We start from the raw sequence: 22,576 nt of genomic DNA, 5'->3' as shown, positions 1-22,576 counted from the left end.
ACACACCGCCTGTACTGAATGGGGTACGATCCCCCAACTCACGACGCGCAAGAATATGCAGTAGCGACGAACACTTTTCCATTTGAGAGAAATTAGACGTTACACTTGAAAAAATCAGCATACGACTGACAAGCTACAGCTGTGAGCTCACTGCAGATAGTCAGAAAGTAAAACGAAAGCATTTTTTTATCAACAGCAGTCCCGAAGGTGTGACATATACTCATACGAATCTTTTTACAGCGTTTAGCACGTTTGAAACTTAAGATGCATTTTTATCATACATTGAGGGATTAAGAAATTATTTCATTTGAAAAGATGTATCTCGAAAAAAAAATGCGACATATACTTATGCAAATTTTTTCTTATAGCTACACGTTTGAAACTCAAGATGCATTCTTGCATATAATGTGAAATTATTTTATATTAAAAATATAAATTTGCAAATATTTTTGTCTTATAAACAATATATTTAATATAAACATTTTGAAATATAATATAATATAAACATTTAAAACATATACTCATGCGAATCTTTCTTTTGAAATTTTTTTATCATCTACTATCCTAAGGTGTGTGACATATACCCGTGCGAATCACTTTAAGAAAAAAATGCTGTCAAATCGACACGTGTTAAAAAATGCATCAATATGCAAAAATGTATATATATAAAGAGAGGCTGTGAGATGTAAAATCTATTTAGTCGCGAAACATTGCAGTTTGAGAACCATTTGTCGTGAAGTTTTTTTGTTTTTTTGTTTAAAAAATGGGTGATTCATTTTATACTGATTGTTTGGAGAATCATATTGATGTGACATATCCAGCCATTGGGGTAAGTACTATCATGTAAAAAATACTAACTATTTTAATGAAAAAATGTAGCATTAAATTATAATATTTTTTTTACAGCGCATATACATAGACAGCGAACCATATCATGAGGTGCAGATTAAGCACGTTTTAAAACTAAAAATTCCACACGTACAGCCCGTAAGTCATTTTTTACGTAAAAATATATTTAAATAAAGAATGTAGAAATAAAATAATTTAATTTTTTTAATTTTAGGATTGGATTGATCCTGAAGAAATCTCCATAAAAGAATTTGTTAATATTAGAAAAAAAAATGCTATAAAAAATGAGCGTCATCGCAATAAAGAATACAACAAATATATTTGGATGGGCCCTCATGAAGGTGGCGATGTCTTCGGGCTGCGCCGCATTTTTAATATGGAGGAGGACATCGCCTTTGCTCCGGAAAATTGGAATTAGGTAAAAATAAATAAATATATATTCTTAATATATATTATAATTGTATTTTTTTAATTATAATTATATATTTCAGCCCCAAAAACATGATTTAAATTAAGATTAAGATTAAGATTAAGATTAAGATTAAAAGTATATGTTTTAAATTAAGATTTAGATTAAGATTAAAATTATATATTTTAATAATTATATATTTTATATATTTTAATAATTATATATTTTATATATTTTATATATTTGTTAAAAATAAAAAACATAATTTTACATAAAAAATAATTTTTATTTTAATCTTTACAACTCCTCCTGACGCTACAACCACTAATTGAATATTTTAAGGTGCTACACTTCGTCACCATCCGCTAACATAAATTTGTTTATTAAAATTTTTACAACTTTTTTTGATGCTCCAGTTAAATATTTTTAAATACATTTTGTAAAGCGCAATGCGTAAGATGATTATTAATAGGATCTAAAATATTTTGTAAGATTCGGCATCTTCATTATCTGCGTCTAAGGTTTCAATGATGTGGTCTTCTCTAACATCGCCGTCGAGCATATCAGCCATGTACGTTTCTCGTATCCTTTGATATAAGATGCTACACTTCATCGCCATCCCCGTTAACATAAATTTTTTAATCTTTATAATTCCTTTTGACGCTGCGACCACCAGTTGAATATTTTAAATACATTCTGTAAAGCGCAATGCGTAAGATGATTTCCACATCGCACGGTATTAATAGTATCTAAAATATTTAAAGATTCAATATCTTCATAATCAGCGTCTAAGGTTTCAATGGTGTAATCTTCTCTAACATCATCGTCGAGCATATCAGCCAACCATGCACATTTCTCATATCCTTTGACGTATATAAGACGTGACACTTCATCACCGTCTACACCTGTTACAGCTGTTGTAATTAATTGTTTTGCCATGTTGTATGGCACAGTTCCTTCTTCCCATGACAATGTATGATGATATTTTATTGTCCAAGAAATGCACGATTTTTTAGATTGCACTAAAAAATGCCAAGGCACTGGATTTTTAAAGATGTAATGAGTTAGAACAGTACCCTCTCTTAGCACTGCAACTTCTTTTACAATTAATCGCCGTCCAATATTAAAACCTTGAAGATCAACAAACGTTAGCGCAATCATGATGAACGCGTGTTTGAAACAATAATGATGTGTAGATAAAATTGTTTCTTTATATATGATAAAAACTGCTGATATAGCAATTTTATAAGACCTTGCGCACAACGTTAGACAGTGGACTATATTCAACTATGCGATCATGTAAAATAAGACAATATGCGGTTGTATTTGCAGGAACATTTTCCTTGCAATCAAATTCTAATCGCACGTCTACAGTGGCGCTTTTGATTGACTCGTTCTGTCGCGAGCAATCGATAACAACAAATGGTCCATATGATAGAAATGCTGTTACATTGCAAAAAGCCTCATAAGAACTGTTGCCATAATAAGCTTTACGAAAACGTATATACATATCATAAAGAATGACGTATCTTTTTTTGTCAAAATCTAAATTCAGATCATCATATGGATAATATTCAGAGTTGAGAAAAAGTTTCACATTCGTTAATTTACAATCATCAAAAATGGTTGATTTTTTAGACATAACGTTTTTGCGATCGGTTTGCAGAGCAAAGATAACGTATCGAGGTTTTTCAAGTTGCGTTGCAGCCTTGACGGCCCAAGAATGTTTTGTAGTACTCTGCATAAGAGGATATTCATACAAATCCCATGAGCGAAAAGTCATGCTTAAATATCGCCCACTATCCAAAGTTCGCAGCATGGATAATTTATTGACCTCATTTAATATGACATGAGACATTCGCCACTGTATTTTATGCAATTCAATTTCTGGCTCTAATTTTGAATCTCCAATAATGGAATTATTATCATTGCGAGCGCGTATTAAAATTAATTCATGGCGAGCGTTGACAACCACTCGTTTATAATCTTCACAGAAACCTAACAATATACTGAGGGGTACACAAAAATTAAAGAATCCTTCTGACGTAGTTGATGTTTCACTCCATCCAGCATTTTGCAGCATCACAGCATTATCAGATGTTAGCGATATATAATTTTTAAGAGTGCTAGTTATTCCAACGTTTCTGTTGCGATCAATTTCTACACCATTGAGTTCATAACGGATTTCATCGAACATAAATGCTACACAATTATTTCCTAGCGCAGCTGTTAACTTATCGTCAGGTTTTTTTATTTTTATTTTTCCCTCAATATAGAGAAAACTGTCACATGGCAACGTATACAAATCCTGTTGTTGTATTGGTATCCGTATTTCATCACTATATCCAAACGTTGTGTTAGCATATGGGTTGTACGTATGAGTTTCAATTTTAACAATACTATTGTCAAAGATCGGCTTATCATCAATAATCAATATATCAGCCATTTTAGATGTTGCACACAATGAAGCCCAATGATTTTAAAAATTCTACGTTTGATGTAGTAAGTTTTTTCTTCAATAATTGAACCCCTTTGGTGGAAGCTGTGTATTTAGTTTGTCTCACGTTCAATGTTTTATTCAAAACGAGCATCTCACACTAAAGTCGTCTCCGCACATGCAGTCTCACGGTAATTTCTTCGCCACGAAAATCAAGCAATCGTCCGTTCTGATCTACAATGCGAATCGTCAAATCAGTAACGCTTCGTACGACGACTGGAAGGTAAATGATCTGTGTTGGAGTTTCAGATATCTTATATCCAGGTGGAACCTTAGGTGAAAATTCATGTATTGTATGTACACGTTTTCCATTACTGTATGCACCTCCCGTTACACTGAATTCAATGCGAATAACATTTACATTGATAATTTGTATCGGTGCGTCCGATTAATGCTAACGTAACGGCTCGAGTATGCGATCTGATGAAAATCCTAACAACAATCCAATGTTGCATGGTTTGGTGAAATTTATTTGATAAATACACTTAATCTCGCTTTTCATCGTATTGTTATTAGCTTTAATCGTTAAAGGATAATCTTTTTCATCATTACCATATGAAATCGCGTTCTTTGCAACATCATTGATATGAAGCTCGTCGAGCGTACGTTTTAGATATTCGGCAATATCGCACAGTTCATACGAGCCATCGGGAATGGTAATACTTTCTCCATCATTATCATCATCATCATCAGCATTATTGAAATAGAATGTATTATTTGATGAGTTTACATTAGGAATTGTAAAATACGTTTCAAAATCAGCCAGCCCGAGTTCATATTCTCCATCGCTTAAATCTATAGCGGGAAAGTAGCTCACCGTGAGGATACTACTTTTGCCCGATAACGTGAGCGTCAGCGACATGTTTGATACTGAGTTTACAGCGCATAATGTTTGTTCTTAAATTGTGTATCAATCGTCTGTAGAAACTGTGGACACAATTGCCCACAGTTGTTTTGATTATATCGTTGATATGGTAAGCGATTATATTCGATTTGTGTTGCATCATTCCCCAGATATCGAGCAAGTTCTTGTGGCGGTCGAAGATTACCAAAACTATCAAAATACATAGCGCGATTTCCTCTTTTCGCATATGCCACCCAGTGGGTGCCTAATCCTTCAACTTTATCTAAATTCACAATACCGCTCTCGTTTTGATGTATTCCCCCAATCGGTAAAGTGTCACGCATAAAAACGCCTCTAAAATATGGAATGCGCATGTGTTTCGCTAATTGTCGCAACTGTATATCGGTAGTAGCACCTTTGGGAAGTTTCAACGTCTCATCGGCGTTTTTTTTCCTTTCTTATTTCCATTATTTTTCGAACTCCACCACCACGTTTGTATGGAGCGAGATAAACACCGCGACCTTCCATGGCGTAATTGTGACGTTTCATTTCTTCAAGTTGGCGTTGTGAGGCTTTTTTATCATTTACAGCTTTTGCGATTCCTGCGGCTCCACCAGCGAGCGAACCGATAGCACCCAGTAAGGGCAGAAGCGGTATAACGCCACCACGTTTTGCTATCGGAAGTGTTCGTTTCTTCACCGTTTTCTTCTTCTTCAGCGTATTCTTCCTCGCTACACATAAACCCATACCAAGTTTCGTTTTTGTTTTCATAGCTGCCCATACGGTCGTGGCTGCGGCCTTTTCACCAAAACTTGAATCTTCTGCGTTAATACGTTGCAGCGCTTTATTGGCAAGAATATTGTCAGCCACGTGGCGCTCTGCGAGATTGTTGCTACGTAAGTAGGCTATATCGTGATCGCGACAAGCCGCATCCAACGGATTAATTCCACGATCTCCTCTGGCAAATCGTTCGTTTAATCGAGTTCCTGGGTCACAAAACTGGTACCTTGGTATGTGCAATTCAAACGGAAGTGCGTTAATCGCTCTGTTTAACAAGCCTTGCCCATTTTTCTCAGACATTCAATACAGTTTTTTATTAATGGCGCAGGACCGTCAACATGCGTTTCATAACTCAATAAATTATAATGTTTTAAACATCGACGGTATTGTTGAACATCTAAATCAGCCTTTAAGTGTTCAGGAAGCTTATTCCACAAATAGTTAATATGTTGCGAAAATCGTTGTAATAAGAATATTTTTGGAATATGTTGTAGTTGTTCAGCGGTTAAATCACAGATATTACAATCGTCCGACAGCAACAAAAACATAGTGAATACTGAGCGTTTAATTTTTATGCACACAACTATAAATATATCAGCATGGATGATATTGATCTCATTTAGAAGGTAGAATGCGGTTCATACAGCAAGCGCCACCAATCAAGGTGGTGAATTTCGATGACAAGTTATTATCCGAGTGTGTGTTACATAGACATGGAAACATGTTACCCAGTTCTATTCGCGCTATCATTTGTGGTCCATCAAATTGCGGCAAAACTAATGTATTAATAAGTCTGTTGGAAAGTCCGCATGGTATACGATTTGAAAACGTTTATGTATACTCGAAATCGTTGCAATAACCAAAATATCAGTATTTGAAAAAGATATTGACACCAATAGAAGAAATTAATTATTTCACATTTTCAAATAATATTGATGTTGTTTCACTGAGCAAAGCACTTCCGAATTCTATATTTATTTTTGATGACATAGCATGTGATAAGCAGGATGCGGTAAGAGAATACTTTGCAATGGGGCGACACGCGAACGTTGACAGTTTTTATCTTTGTCAAACGTATGCGAAAATACCGAAGCATCTTATACGTGACAATACGAATTTTTTAATTCTATTTAAACAAGATGTTACAAATATGAAACATATATATAATGATCATGTTAACACTGATATGTCATTCGAAGATTTTGATAAATTGTGTCGAATATGTTGGCAACAAAAGTATGGATTTGTGGTGATTGATAAGGACAGTGCTATTTCAAACGGTCGCTATAGAAAGGGATTTAACGACTTCGTGGTATCATAATGTGATCAGTCGTTGTCGATACACCGATTGATAATTGTCAAGCTCAATATGAATAACAACAGTAAACTTAAAAATCGAGAGATAATTGCGAAGAAAATTGCTCAAACGAGCGATTCGATTCGCAAAAAGTATCATGCCATGAAGACGGGAAAGATGGAAGAAGATATCGCGTTGGAGCGACATTTTAAACCCATCGTTGAGCCTCTTAAACAGATTGTGGAAAACACCGTTGGAAACAACGAAGTTGAATCAGCCATATCAAAAAACGACTCGTATTCTCTGGAAAAAAAAGATGTGTTAACACCAAAACAAAAACGATTAATTACGGCATCTCCAATATCATTACCTGAAGAAAAAGAAGAAAGTAGATCGACACCAAAACGGAATCGATTAATAAATACATCGCTGATATCTTTATTGGGAGAAGAAGATGAAAGTAGATTGACACCAAAACGAAAACGATCAAATGCAACGTCACCGATAACAGCATCGACTCCAATTAAATCAGCGTTAAAACGATCACACACCATACCGTCCACATTAAACGAGACGCCTAAGTTCGCGCAACAACGAAATTTTTCATTAAGGGAACGTTCACACTCACATTCCATTGAAGACGTTTTCGATACCGCAGACGAACCGTTGGTAACATCTATTCGACAAAAGTTGCAAACATCAGAAGGTTGGAAGACTCTTCAAACTCATTATGGACCGTTGGGACAAAAGTATCTAGGCGCTGTTTTGAGAGGAAAAAAATCTATTAACATCGATAGCGTTTACGGAGTTTATTTCAACGACAATGGAACGATGATTGGCAACAAGCGTGTTGATTTAGATAAAAATGATAATATATTGATAGATGGTAAAAAGTATCCTGGAACAGTGGGACTTTACGAATTGATTTTTATGAGATTTCCCGATGAGAGCAGTTATACTGATACCGATAAAGAAAATTATAAAAGTATACTCATGGCAACGAATGCACATAAACGTGACTACAATTCTCAAAATCAAGTAAAGAGTAACAAAGGTCACAAATATAAGAATATAATCGCTCCTGTGCTGAGTAAAAAAATTGGACAAGGTATACCATACGCTGTAACATTAAACAATAATAAAATCGATTATGTTCATTGGGATGATCCAAACGAGCTCGTAGATCGTCTTCGATTGCTCGAAGCCTCACGCTATGCAGGTCATAACGCTCACGACAATGAGATTTTATCAATTATTGAGGAACTTCGCGAAGTGGGGCTTATTATAAATTGAAGTATGCATACACAATTTAATCATTTGATATCGAAATGCCGATTAACAAGTTTGTGTTACACCGTGGTACGGTGCGAGTGTGGGTCCGTTCGCCGGAACGTGTGCCACCAGTTGAGAGGAGCCGGGTGTAGGCGAATAAATACTTGTCTTTTAAAACGTGCTGTACTTGTTTTATTTCTTTCGTTGATACACTTGTTACGCGTCACGTTTCTCCTGATAGGAGTGCCCGCGACGGCTTCCGAGCCGTCGCTCATATACTCGGCCAAGTTGCAACCTCAGCGAGTTTCGGCCGCGGTGGTTGACCGGAGAGGTTCGTCAACCGCGCGGCCTTTTAATAATTGTTAAATGTTCATTTCCTTGTTTCGACATCGGACGATAATCCCGAGGTCCTTGCCCGATGTCGAAATACGCAAGGTATTTCCGGGGTGGTTTGCAACCAGAGCGCATTCTTTGAAGTGCAGCTCAGGTTACAACATTCCTCCCCCCTTAGGGAGAAAGGGGTCGGGGTTTGTATTCTTCCCGACTCCTTTCTTTATGGTTGCAGCTCGGCCGGGAGTTCGCGTTTTTTGCTTTTTCTTATAATTAATACAACGGCGAATACAGTTATGGTAATTACACTTATTATTGCGCTTGCTCCTGTCGTATAATATATTAATATTTTTGTGTTTGTAACATGGTAATTATTTTCTAGGTCCTTATTCATTTCGTCTAAATCTACGCTTAATTGTAATAATTCACGTTGATTTCTTATGACAGGTTCACGCTGAATCTGCCTAAGTGTGTTAGTAATCACTGCGGTGTTATTCGCGCGTGTTGATGCGTGTGTGAAATTGTAGGTGGGAATATGCGTGCGTATTTCCCTTCCCCCCATCGAGGAATGCGTCTGTATGGTGACGTCTGGCGTGATTAATTTGCATACGCCGTTTATTTTAATTATGCCAGTGTGGCTTATTTTTCCCTTTTACCGGCCTATCTTTACAGCGTATTTCTATTGATTGCGTGTTTACTGTGGAATAAATCCATGCTTGAGGCTCGTTTAATGTTATCCACAGGCTTACGTTTGATAATATATATCGTGTTTCGCATGACGTTGGTCGCATTTCTGGCTTAATTAGCGCGGTGATTTCGCATGGTGCGTTATCTGATATTTGATACGTTGGGTAGCTATTTTCGCATACGAAGTTATCGCGGTTATTTTTGCAGGTTTTAATTTCTTCTGCGCTTAATATTATATACTTATTATTATCATTATCTATTGCTATATATTCGTCGGTGGTTTTAATTATCTTAAATAAGTTCGAGTGGTCGTATACAGGGAATGTGGTAACCTTTTTTAGGCTGTATTTAACGTAGTTTACTATTGGGAATTTTAATACTGCTATGAGTGTATAATAGTTTTGATAATATATTTTAAATGAACAATATTTTTCAATGGTATTCCAATTTATTTGGTTTATTTTGAAAGGGAAATGGGCTCCCCCTGACAGATGCGATGTAGCTTCTAATAATTCTGAAATTATTTCGTTGATCGGTAATAATCGGGCGTTTAATATGCCTGTTTTTGTATGGGTAATAAAGTCAATCGTGTCTTGTAAGTCGGTCAGTAAGTCATTAGTCAGTATTCTCAAGTTGTTCATGTATTCAGTTACCTCTAGCTGTTGTGTGACTTTGTCTAATTGCTGACTCAGGAATGTCGTTGCATTCATTACAATGCGATCGTGGTGCTCGAGTATAGTTTCTAATTTTTGTATATGACCAATCGTACTGTTGATTATTTTAATTTGGTTTTTTGCTACATGTTGTATCGTCTGTTGATTTGCATTTAATAATTGTAATTGTTCCGTAATTCGCTTATCGTCTTCTGCGTCCATTACACCGAACAGTGTTTTCGCGGCTGAACCTATTATATCTAGTAGGCCTCTTTTTGATCCTTGGTTTTCGTAAAGAGACGTTAATCTATTTAATGCGGTTGTAACCTTATTATTCTGCTTACAAACTATAGAATATAAATTTTGACATTTTTGTTGTAATGTTGCGCCGTTTACTTTTTCGCGGATTCCCCTGCACATTTTTTCTGCTTCTGTCATTTGTGTTTGTATTTTATGATATCTAGTGGTGAAATCTTCTGTGTTTGTTATTATCGCGATTGTCCAGGATGAATCCGAAAGTTGAAGTTGTCCGCAATCTTCGTAGTATAACCCGGGTTCGTGTGTGAACGGTTTTATTTCGAATGGCGCGATCTCACTCTTCCCTTTTGCCATGGTGAGCAAGAATCTGTAATTTTATATGTGAGTTGGTTTATGTGCTAGTGTATCGTGGACTGAATTTGATCGCAGGTAAGTTATTAAAATGTGTCAATTTAGCTAATTTTTTATTCTTTTGAATAGTCGCCTGTGTTATCGTCTGACGTTCCCTCAGTCTGCCACCGGAATTCATATATAACGGACAGCTAATTTCTTTTTGTGATTAACAAGTTCGTAGGTTTTTGGTTAAAAGAAAAAAAGTTTTGTTGTTTACTCTAATTTTTTAATTATGTGTTTTGATATTTTAGTGGATATGTACTGTGTCGAGTGTTCTGCTCGTTATGAGCCGGGAAACTGCGCTCTATGCGCTTCTAGGAGCGCCTTGAGACTCCGTAGGATGCTCTGGCTGCGGACCGAGCCCAAGCTAAGAATGGAGACTGGTCGGGATTTGAAGTTCCGTCGTGTGGAGGTTATCCCTGACGAGTTTATTGGTAAGTTTTTTTTTTTTTTTTTTTTTTTGCTTGCCTGCTTTTTAATGTTCTATAAACGCTTTTAGACGGTTTGCATGGACTTTCAGTGTTCTTCGTCCTTTTTTAATACTATAATTAACGTCGCTGTGTTTCTCCGTAATTTTGTATGGACCTATCCATAGCGCGTCTAGTTTTTTTGATCGTCCGCGACGAACGGCTTCGTCATATAAAAGAACTGAGTCCCCTACTTGAAACTCGCGTCCGCGGGATTTACGGTCGTACGTGATTTTGGCTTTAATTTTTTCATCCTTAGCATGTTCGCGCGCTAGATGGTTAGTAGCTCGCAGTCTTTCCCGAAGTTCTTGTGCGTAATCTTCGTACGAGTAGGTAGTTTTTGGTGCGGTTGTTAGAGCTGTCGGTATTGTTGCTAGATGTCCGAATACTAGTTCAAAGGGGGTGAATCCTGTGGCTGTATGCGGCGTAGTGTTGTACGTGAACATTGCGTACGGCAGCCACTCGTCCCAGTCCGTTTGATCCTGTTCAATGTAGTGACGCAAATATTCGGCTAGTGTTCGGTGCGAACGCTCCAGTGCTCCGTTCGTTTCTGGGTGATAGGCCGTTGTTTGAATTTTATGGATTTTTAATAATTTGCACATATTCTTAAAAACTTCACTCATGAAGTTTGTGCCTTGATCGGAGAGAAGTCGCTCCGGTATTCCGTATTCTAGCACTATTTTGGTTACGAATGCTTTCGCAATTGTTACTGCTTCCTGATTCGGTACGGGTATTGCTTTACTGAATTTTGTTAGTCCGTCTTGAAAAGTTAATATATATTTATTCCCGTTGTGCGACAGAGGTAGGGGACCTACTATGTCTAGGGCACATTTCTCGAACGGTTTTTTCGGTGTGTCGGTGATTACCAATGGCATTTTTGTCTTTTTACTTAATTTATTTCGTTGGCAGTGTTCGCATTTTTTTATATAATTCTCCACGTCCTTGCTCAATCCTGGCCAGTCGTGGTGTAATTTGATGCGTTGCAACGTGCGACTGACACCTTGGTGACCGCCCGTTGGTATGTCGTGATATTCGCGTAATAGGTTTGTCTTTTCTTCTTCCGTATATTCTCTTCGTTCTTGACACGTATTCACCTGACGTTCGCATTCTTGAATCGGTGGGTTTCTGCTCAGGGCATCGGCATTGGTGTTACTTTTCCCATCTTTATGTATGATTTTATAATCATGTTCTTCGAGTTGTAGTCTCCACCTAATCAGTCTTGAACCGGGGTCGTTGACATTGAATAACCACGTTAGAGGCTTATGATCTGTTACGATCGTGAATGATGTGCCGAAAACATACGGTCTGAAGTGTTTTACGGCCCAGACGATTGCTAATAATTCTTTTTCCGTGGTGCTATAATTTTTTTCTGCCTTATTTAATATACGGCTTGCGAACGCGATCGGGTGATCTTTTCCTATTTCGCCCTGTGAAATTATCGCTCCTATGGCGTAATCTGATGCGTCCGTCGTGATAATGAACGGTTGTGTGAAGTTCGGGTAACTTAATACTGGTGCTGTCGTAAGCTTTTCTTTTAATAATTCAAACGCGTTCTGTTGCTCGATATTCCATTTGAATTTCTCGTCTTTTTTTGTGAGCGCGGATAATGGTCTTGCAATTTTTGAGAAATTCTCGATAAATTTGCGGTAATAACCTGCCAATCCTATAAATGACTGTACGTCTTTCACTTTTTTGGGGATTGGAAAATTTTTTACGGCGGAAATTTTTGACGGGTCTGGTCGGACGCCATCCTTAGTTATTAAATGTCCCAGGTATAATACTTCTTTGCGTAGGAACTCGCATTTGTCGGGTTGTAACTTAAGATTATTTTCACGCAATTTCTTGAATACTTCTTCTAATCTTTTATTGTGCTCGTCCAACGTAGGCCCGAACACGACGATGTCGTCTAAATATACGAGACATTTGATACCTTGTAAACCCGATAGCACCGAGTTCATCATCCTCTGGAATGTCGCCGGTGCATTTTTCAATCCGAATGGCATACGGTTGAATTCGTAGTGGCCTTCAGGCGTCGAAAAAGCAGTTTTCGCTCGGTGATCTTTATGCATAGGGATCTGATGATAGCCGGACGCTAGATCCAGTGTAGTAAAATACTTTGCGTTGCCCAATTGGTCCAGAATTTCGTTCATATTAGGAATCGGGAAGGAATCGCCTATAGTAATGTCGTTCAGCTTCCTGAAGTCAACGACGATCCGTAATTTTTGTTTTCCGGAAGCATCAATTTTCTTGGGTACTACCAGTATTGGTGCGTTCCATTGGCTAGAGCTAGGTCGTATAACGTGGTTTTGTAGCATTTTTTTCACTTGTTCCCTTACTTCGGACTTATGTTTTTCTGGTAGTCTATACGGGCGACAATTAATCGGTCGGGCGTTTACTTCTGTTACGATCTCGTGCGCTACGGATGTCGTACAGGATAAATGGTCTCCCTCGAGGTAGAAAATGTCACAAAAGTTTTGGCATATCTCGGTTATCTTCATTTTTTCCTCCTTATTTAGGTGTGCTACTCGCAGCTGTTTGCGTACGCTTTCCTGTCGCCCAAGCACGTTTTTCATTCGCGACGCGTCGGGTATCGCGAGCGTGCTGACTAAGCATTCGGACGGCACGGCTTCTATCTGCACGAGCGGAGTGTCTAATTCTATCGGCTTTTCCGTAATATTTAAGACGCTAATTTTACAGATATTGTCTTCCGGTTTTACCAGGCAGCTGCCGATAAAAACTCCGGGTTTTGGTTCTTCCGCGTAGACTATGCCTATTTGATTGTGGCTCGTAACGGCTTGTACAAAAGTTTCGCTTCGCGGTGGTAACGTGATTCGCGAGAACGGCTGTAACTTGATCGGCACCTTGTGAATTATTAATTGCTTTTTCTCTACGTCGTATATCGTGGGGTGTGCCTTCAAGAAGTCCATTCCTAAGATCCCTTCGTAATTTATGGGGAATGCATCGGGTACGACGTGCACGTTATGGTTTATGTAGCGCTCTCGTAACCGGATTGTCAATTTCGCGATTCCTATGGTGCGGAGTTGGTGACCGGTCACACCCGTTAATGCCGTCGATTCCATATATATCGGAGTTTCTCCTCTGAGTTTACCGACTTTGATGAGAGTGACGGCGGCCCCGGTGTCAAGTAGGAAGGTATATTTTCCGTCCTGCGACTCTTGCACGTTAAGAGTGACTAAATCGAGGTGTCGATTCGCGTCTCCTCCGGTCAGATGGGAAATCTGATACGCGCTAGCCGGTCGAATGTCAGGGACGCGTGTTTCGTTCTCGTGTGAAACATGGCTCGTCGTGTCTTGACGCGTGTAATTCTCCGCGGTAGTGAATGATACCGGAGCCGATCGTGATTGTCGAGAATCCGACCGGCTGTGGTGTCGGTTTGCAGGACGCGATTCGGTGTTTCGTTTTAATTTTCTACATTCTTCGCGAATATGGCCCGGCTTGTCGCAGTACGAACAGCGCTTAGTGGGCGTATAACTTCGCGGGGAGTGATCCGCGCGGGGCAGGCTGAAACGTTGCGCGAAACGGCTCGATCGACAATCGAAGCCGTGGTGCCCTTGTTTCCCGCATTTTTGGCAAGGAGGCACAGGTGGGCGCCCCGAAGTGTACGGGATCTTCTTTTCCAAAAATCCGCGGGGAATTGTACCGCTTTGTCTCTCTTCGGCCGAGGCCCCATCTATGGCTTCTTGTAGGGAGGTATAGTTGCGGGAACGCACAATAATAGAGATGTGCGGCAATAGGCCGTTTTGGTAATTCTGCAGGACTTGTTTCTGCACAGATTCCCATATGCCCTGTTTTTTATCGGCTGAATAATGGTCGTCTTCGCTGAGCGCGTCGTAAAGTTCGGCCGCGAGTTGATCCGCGCGCGTGCCGAATGCTTGGGCGCTCTCACCCGGTCGCTGCTGCAGCTGGTTGAAATCCAGCTGGAGATACGAGGTAGAGCGTCGGTGTACGTAATTCGCTTCTATTTCCCTAATGAATTGCTCGAAATCGGTGATTTTCTTAGACTCAAATCTCGATAGAGCGCGTCCCGTTAATTTAGTATATAATATTGCGGCTAACAGTTCGTCTTCTTCTTCGGGGTCGATCTTTTTTGCTACGAATTCGCAGGCTTTCACAAACTTCTTGACATTGTTCTCGTTACCGTCGAACGAAGGAATGTAGTTTATGGCGTGTTGTAATGTTAGGAAATGTCGCGGGTGATTTAGTGAGAAACGGACATCTTCCCGTCGATTTCTCGCTCTCTGGACCGATACGTCGCGGGGTCTACGGATACCGTATCTTTCCGCGAGTCCCTCGTTTTCGATTCGATCTAGACGCGTTACCATTAGTTGCATAGCGTCTAGTAGAGTCTCGATAGCCTCATCCCTTGTTGCCGAGACCCGAGTTCTTGTAATCGGCGAGGACTGTGCCCGGTTCGACGGTCCGGGTTCGCCCATGGAGCTGTCACGGAAGGTCGGTGGCTCGGTTACCGTTGCGGTTGGTACGGGATTAGACGCGTCGGGCGTTCTATTAATAGTTACATTCGCATCGGTATTATCTCTACCGTTTGTCAGAGTATAAATTAAATGGTCTCTCTGACTCGCGAAGAGGTCGCTCTCGAATGAATTAAGAGGGGACAGGTGACTGCGCAGGAGGAAATTATCGTCTCGAAAGGAACCTGCCGCCTCGTCCCTTGGTCTAACGGGTAACAAGACTCCGTTAGAAAATTCAGTTTGTTCCTCGTCGCTTGCACCGCCGTTACCGTAAGCGCGCCGCATCCTATCACGACAAATTTCCCGGATTGTTTCCTCGGATTGCGGGGGGCGTGCGAATACCGGACGCATTGGTTCAGACATTTCAGGATTATGAAGCCACGCGAGCCGGGACAAGATTTGACGCGTATAAGTGTCTTCGTCGGACATAGACGGATAATATCGCAAACAATTTACGCTGAATATAAATTACATATAGTTTGTCGTATGACTTACACTATCGCAGAGATTCGCATGGTTTTTTCGCAGGGTAGGCTGTAGCTTGCTTTCCTGGTGTCCTCGCTTGGGTGTCGCTCTGCCGCGTTGGTTGGGTTGCTTGAGGATGGCCTCGGATGTTAGCGGCGAATGTATTTACCAGTTGCCTTTTGTTGCAGACGTTCCACACTTCCCGGTCGTCCCAGAGAGAGGCTGAGGGCGAGCCTGAGTTCCGGAGGGCGGATCCCACTGTTGCCACCAGATTTGTTACACCGTGGTACGGTGCGAGTGTGGGTCCGTTCGCCGGAACGTGTGCCACCAGTTGAGAGGAGCCGGGTGTAGGCGAATAAATACTTGTCTTTTAAAACGTGCTGTACTTGTTTTATTTCTTTCGTTGATACACTTGTTACGCGTCACGTTTCTCCTGATAGGAGTGCCCGCGACGGCTTCCGAGCCGTCGCTCATATACTCGGCCAAGTTGCAACCTCAGCGAGTTTCGGCCGCGGTGGTTGACCGGAGAGGTTCGTCAACCGCGCGGCCTTTTAATAATTGTTAAATGTTCATTTCCTTGTTTCGACATCGGACGATAATCCCGAGGTCCTTGCCCGATGTCGAAATACGCAAGGTATTTCCGGGGTGGTTTGCAACCAGAGCGCATTCTTTGAAGTGCAGCTCAGGTTACAACATTTGGAACATTGCTTAAAGATGGTGGAGGAAGCAATACTAATCAACATTATCAATATAATGCGTTAGTTAGAAATTACGTGCGTAATAACGCTCTTTGTGTAACATCCGCCGATTACGACGCGCGATCACACAAAATTAAGCATGTAGCTGAACCTTTGGACGATGATGATGCTGTCAACAAACAATATGTTCAACAAAATTTACAGATTTTAAAGAATGAAATTGTGGAACTTAATAATAATGTTCAACAGAATGTGCTGAATTTAAAAGATCAACTAAATGAACTGAATAAGAAAATGGAAATACTACAGAGTAGTCTACAAGTTGTGGTAAACACGCTTCGCAATAAATTTATTCGCGGTGAACAGAATTAAACAGCTGCCGTTGCCGTTTGCTGTTCCCGTTGCCGTTGCCGTTGCCGTTGCCGTTTTCTATTGTTAATACCGTTTGTTATCGTTTTCGGTGTTGCTATTGTTCATATTTATGAAAAAAAAATTTTTTTAATAGTGCGGTAAATCTCATAGCTTTAAAAATGTCAAAGAAAATAAGCTCAGAAAAACTACAATTGGTAAACGAATTGCATACACCGGCGAGAAGAAATTTTTCTCGAAGGCGTGTCATAGTGCGCGGGTATGATGACTTGTGGCAAGCTGATGTAGTCGAGATGCGCCCATACACACGTGTCAACCAAGGTTACCACTACATATTCACCGTTATCGATGTGCTGAGCAAGCATGCATGGGCTGTACCATTAAAGACAAAAAGCGGTATTGAAGTTGCAACAGCGATTGCAAAGATCTTTCGCAATAATAAAAGATGTCCGAATAATCTTCAAACTAATAAAGGAAAAGAATTTTACAACGCAAACGTACAAAAACTCTTAAAAAAAACATAATATTAACCATTATTCTACATACACTGTAATGAAAGAGTTAGTTGTCGAACGATTTAATCGAACGCTTAAAAACGCTATGTGGAAAATGTTTACACTCAATGGAAATTATAAATGGCTTGATTCACTGCAGCAGCTTGTTTTGGATTATAATATGCGAAAACATCGAACTATTGGTATGCGACCTGTCGATGTTACCCCTGCAAACGCAGGCAAACTCTTGGCAACGGTCTACAGCCGCATAAAGATTGCTGCTCCAGCACGGTTTAAAACTGGTGATTCAGTACGTGTTCAAAACAATTCAAAGCAAATTCAAAACAATATTTGAAAAAGGCTATACACCAAATTGGACTACGGAAGTATTTACAATCGTCAAAGTGCAAAAAACTAATCCTGTGACATACTTGTTGGAGGATTCTTGTGGAAAACCTATCGCTGGAGGATTCTATGAACAGGAATTGCTTCACGTAAATAATCCTGATGTATATCTTGTTGAAAAAGTGTTACGAAAACAAGGAAATAATGTTTATGTAAAGTGGTTGGGATTCAATAATTCACATAACTCATGGATATGCAAGAATAACGTTTTATAAGAATTTTATATAATTAAAAAAATTTTTTTTTTATTTACAATATATATATAATGTATAATGTATAATGTATAATGTATAATATATAAAATTTTTTACAACGGTATTTTATAATGCCCCCATGGTAATGTTTCAATAGAATCCTGTATAATATATCGTTTATCATCATATGGACTTAAAGCAGTTTTTTCCTCACGTATAGTATACACTTCGTGCAGCTTAGATCTTATACATGTTTGCTGACGCGTCATTTCTATTTCCTCCTTCAAGCATCGTGTGTAATCATCAAACGTTATCTTCTTGGCGACAACATTACTCTTAACACCTTTAATCTTTTTTGTATCTTTTTTACCATCTACTCGTAATGCATACATTTTTGCTCGAAGTCCAATAAATTCAGTCATGATCGCTCCATTGTTTTCATCTTTCATCAAACCTGGTACTTTTTTATTGACTTGTGGAATACCATACACATTGTCACAAGCGTAATCACTTGTATCAAATCTATTAATATCACGTTTCATAATCTCATAAACGTCTTCACACTCTATATGATATATAAGACTGTCTGTGTCAGTATACATAATTTTACATTTATTTTGATAAAGAGGTTGCATGTACTCATGATGAAATTCATATAAACATGTTTTAGATATGTCCAGAATGCACATTCCAACATAGATCGGTTTATTAAATTTCACTTCAAGTTTGCGCATTTCAATCGCTACCAGATTTTCGGCGAAAATGCTACGACTATGAAAATTCGGTTTCAAGATCAATGCCTCAGCACCAAATCTGCCCTCCCAATGTGTTACGAGCCTTACATCAACATGATTACGCACGTTCTCCATAGTTTTTCCAAATACTGCATTATTCATTAATTTATACAAGTTTTTTTCAAAATCATTTTTTGCAAGCGTTCTAAATTTGGTATTAAGTTCTATATAAACACGTAGCCATGGGGATTGTTTAAATTGTAATATGCGATGTATTTTTGTAAGATGCAGTCCATGATTAATACATTGCTGTAAATTGCGATAATGAATGATGTAACGCTTCTTATCATATAAGGTTGTGAGAAGCTTGTCCTGCCGCTTACCGGGTGGCTTATTGCGCGTTGGACAGAATGGTAGGTCGGCATGCGCATCGTGTAAACGTTGTGAATACTCTAAATCAACCTCGAAAATATAACCATTGGGTGAGTCTGGTGGCACACTCATCATATCGAAATTAGAAACATTGTCAACCCATTGAAAATCGGCATATGGTAGCGGTTGACACATCGCCCATCCATACAAATTATTAACATCAAAATACATTAAATATGTTGATGATTTTAATGAATCATATGACTGCATATATTTATTATTGGCACATGCATATCTGCTTGAGCATTGACTTAAACCACCGCGTATACCGCGTTCAATAAACATAACCATATCAATGTCAGTAAGAAGTTCAAATTTTACACCCGTGTGTTTTAACATCGCGTCCCACGTAAAACCTGGTAAGGTGTAATAATATGCGGGATCAAGTTTGTAACTCACTATACAGCTGTCTCTAAAGTTTTCAAATATGTCAGCTAATAACAAGACATCAGTTTTTAAATACAGATCACTGTATTCTCCGAGCGTTTGAATTGAGAATCGTTGCCAGATATCTATAGCGTGTGCATAATCATTTTCGGATACTGTATCATCAGTCAATGAGCTGTAAAATGATTCACGTGGAGGCAAACATACATCTTCCAATTTTTCAATACTATCAACATATTCATATGGAAAGACTCCTTTACGTGTTAATAAATCAAAATTTTCATTAGTTAGATTAGAAAATTCATATCGCGACACTCGCAATTTATCTTTACTTAGAAATGATGCTAACTTCTCAAGACTTGTATTTAGAAATTTAAATGAATCAATAAACCTTAATTTTATACAATTATTTCTATTATTAGTGGTGCTTTTAACATTTTTTGTAAATGATATATATTTCTCTTTCGTTATGGGAAGCAGTTCTATAGTTCCTTCATAGGCAGTTGCAATTTCTTTGATAATAAAATGTGCATCATAACCCGATAAATTATGAAAAACTATGGGAATACAATTCGAATCCATATAATTTATATTACAATTTGAATGTGCTGGTCTTCTATATCGACCGGTTAAGTGACAGTGATCGCGGACTCGTATGTCATCTGATACAAATGGTTTTTTACATATGTGACAATGTGTAGCTTTGTTAAAATTTTCCAACTCGTCTCGTGTAAAATCAGCCGTGGGTACATTAGCTGATAAAATTGTTTTTACATTATGCGCTAAATTTTTAAGTTCCTCGGCGAACCATGCAACACAGTTATTACCGCGATGAAACCGATACATTGATAGCGACTTGTTGTATGAACAGCATACATAATACCCTATGCTAGAAACCTTATGATGTTGGTGTGCGCATGTAGATGTGGTAGAGTCAGCATTCGTTTTTTCTAGGGTACATTCCAAATCGGCATATACCACAAATGGAACTCGTTCCTTTCTAGTATAGTTGTCAAAACTTAACCATTTTTTTTCATCACATGGTAATATAATTGCGCACTCATTAATTTTTCCACAATCTACGCTGTGTACCATTAATCTTTCACTTGAACTAAAGTAATGTAAGCATCTGAAATAAAGAATATAAATGCATTAAAAATTTTTTTATTGTATAAAAGAAAAAAAACATTTTTATTTACATTTTATACTTACCAATCACAAAAATATTTCTTACTCTTTGTTTTACTAAGCTGTGAACTTATAAGACGTGATAAATTTTTTATCAATGAAAAATGTCCAACATCATTATCTCGCTGTGTGTACAACAAATGAATGTGTCTCTCTCGTACTTTATCTGTGAGTTGTATAGGTAGAATTTTTTTCTTCTCAATCGTATATATGTTGATGGAAATATTATTAAGATTTTCAAATTTTTTAACATGTTTCATAGTTATGGAAACTCAATACCTTCAAGATTTAACACTGTTGCATAATGTGGATATGATATTATTCGATCCACATGTTTCTCGGCTGGGTATAGAGCGGCTACCACTGACCATGCGAAATATGCATTGTCAGCAGATTGTATATTTATCACAGCTCTTTTCATTTTAATTTCCTGTGGTAATATCACATGGCACCCAGCATGTAATGGATTGTGTTTATTTACATTTATCATCAAATTATGTATACGCGACAGTGCCCACCCGCTGTCACGTTCTTGAAATTCATCCAAGGATGTGAGAATGGGCTCGATAATGCGTGACTCGTACCACTCTTGTAGATCACTTGAACGAAAGAGTTCACAGTTTTTTGTGCACACACTTTTATTTGCAGTTTTATTGTTAGCCACAAATTCACCATTAAATACAACATTAATTTTTATATTGTTATGTTTATGCATAACATTTTGCACATGTTTTAATACAATGTCTTGCGCATCTTCCAGAAATTTGCGAGGCTCGATATAGTTTGAATTAATTACCACACCAGTTAATATGCGGCTTTCAAAAGCTGTGTCAATTTCACTCCATCGAAGTCCTTTATTTTTTGTATTATGTCCAGCACCCACATGAATGAAACGTTGTTTTGTTAAATCTCTTAAACTTTCGATACGTGCAATACATGCAACTAGTGATTGCTTCGCACCGATTGATAATCTTGCGCGTTTATTTCGCCCCTGGTCCTCCAATAATTCGATATATTCTTCACATTGCTGATTCCATGCATTAAATTCTTCTAAAGTCAATCGATCTGCTTGCGCTGTCAACTGTTGCTCTCGTCGATCCATTTTATTCTCGAGATTTCAATATGTTAAATGATAAAATGTGATGTATGCTCCAGTTTTATATGCGGTATATGACAAACTGCTACGTTTACATTTTTTAAGTAAGTTCAATGAATTCATAGCGATTATGTCAGCATTTTAAGTATTAACCTTCATAACGATGGAGAACAGATGAAACACTGGAAGCCGCCTGATAATTTTATATTTTTTCTAATGTTAACAGTTTTGCACGTGCATATTGTGATAAGTGACATACATGTGGCGTCTACAAATTTTTGCTTAGTATTTTTTTTTTAGCACATGTGTATAGCTGTGCCTACAAATTTGCGCTTCTGATGCAATCTTCATAACATTATTACCTATATAAAATCATTGTTTTTTTCATTTAAAACTAAACGCTTGTAATCCACACCATTGCCTGAGATAACTGGCACGTGTGACGTCTACAAATCTTGCAAATCTTGCATTTCCAATGCAGTGCGATGCAGTAGCACGTGTGGTGTCCGCAAATCTTGCAATCTTTATATGATATTATTTTTATTACATTTTAATAGCGGCGCCTACAAATTTGCGCTTCTGATGCAATCTTCATAACATTATCGCCTATATAAAAATTACTGTTTTTTTTTCATTTTAGACTAAACGCTTGTAATCCACACCATTGCCTGAGATAACTGGCACGTACGGCGTCTGCAAATCTTGCATTTCCAATGCAGTGCAATGCAGTAGCATGTGTGGTGTCCGCAAATCTTGCAATCTTTATATGATATTGTTTTTATTACATTTTAATAGCGGCGCCTACAAATTTGCGCTTCTGATGCAATCTTCATAACATTATCGTTTATATAAAATCACTGTTTTTTTCATTTAAGACTAAACGCTTGT

The 22,576-nt window shown here is 38.3% G+C and overlaps 3 protein-coding genes and 1 pseudogene across 3 annotated transcripts; 1 reads left to right on the top strand and 3 right to left on the bottom strand.

Moving 5' to 3' along the window:
* Positions 1–2,501: 2,501 nt before the first annotated feature.
* LOC139102808 (uncharacterized) lies at positions 2,502–3,704 on the bottom strand. The gene is made up of 2 exons (XM_070656953.1): positions 2,870–3,704; positions 2,502–2,746 (listed from the first exon to the last, which is right to left on the bottom strand). The coding sequence occupies exons 1-2, from the start codon at positions 3,702–3,704 to the stop codon at positions 2,502–2,504; spliced, it is 1,080 nt and encodes a 359-aa protein (XP_070513054.1).
* A 1,372-nt stretch (positions 3,705–5,076) lies between these two features.
* LOC139102396 (uncharacterized) lies at positions 5,077–8,013 on the top strand. The gene has a single exon (XM_070656258.1). The coding sequence runs from the start codon at positions 6,749–6,751 to the stop codon at positions 7,967–7,969; it is 1,221 nt and encodes a 406-aa protein (XP_070512359.1). The 5' UTR covers positions 5,077–6,748; the 3' UTR covers positions 7,970–8,013.
* An 8,390-nt stretch (positions 8,014–16,403) lies between these two features.
* Positions 16,404–19,929, bottom strand: LOC139102395 (uncharacterized). The gene has a single exon (XM_070656256.1). It carries the CDS (start codon positions 19,354–19,356, stop codon positions 17,965–17,967), a length of 1,392 nt encoding a protein of 463 aa, XP_070512357.1. The 5' UTR covers positions 19,357–19,929; the 3' UTR covers positions 16,404–17,964.
* LOC139102807 (uncharacterized) lies at positions 19,416–21,738 on the bottom strand (annotated as a pseudogene).
* Positions 21,739–22,576: the final 838 nt, after the last annotated feature.

The sequence above is a fragment of the Cardiocondyla obscurior genome, linkage group LG05 (assembly GCF_019399895.1).
Source record: "Cardiocondyla obscurior isolate alpha-2009 linkage group LG05, Cobs3.1, whole genome shotgun sequence".
Classification (NCBI taxonomy): Eukaryota; Metazoa; Arthropoda; class Insecta; order Hymenoptera; family Formicidae; genus Cardiocondyla; species Cardiocondyla obscurior.
This window is presented reverse-complemented; position numbering and strand designations above follow the sequence as displayed.

Bases quoted from the DNA above. Each gene is read 5' to 3' on its own strand.
- LOC139102808 (XM_070656953.1), bottom strand. From the start codon at position 3,704: ATGGCTGATATATTGATTATTGATGATAAGCCGATCTTTGACAATAGT. The intron at 2,747-2,869 runs GTAAATTAACGA...GTTTTCGTAAAG, and splicing joins ATCAACCATTTTTGATGATT to CTTATTATGGCAACAGTTCT.
- LOC139102396 (XM_070656258.1), top strand. From the start codon at position 6,749: ATGAATAACAACAGTAAACTTAAAAATCGAGAGATAATTGCGAAGAAA.
- LOC139102395 (XM_070656256.1), bottom strand. From the start codon at position 19,356: ATGTTAAAACACACGGGTGTAAAATTTGAACTTCTTACTGACATTGAT.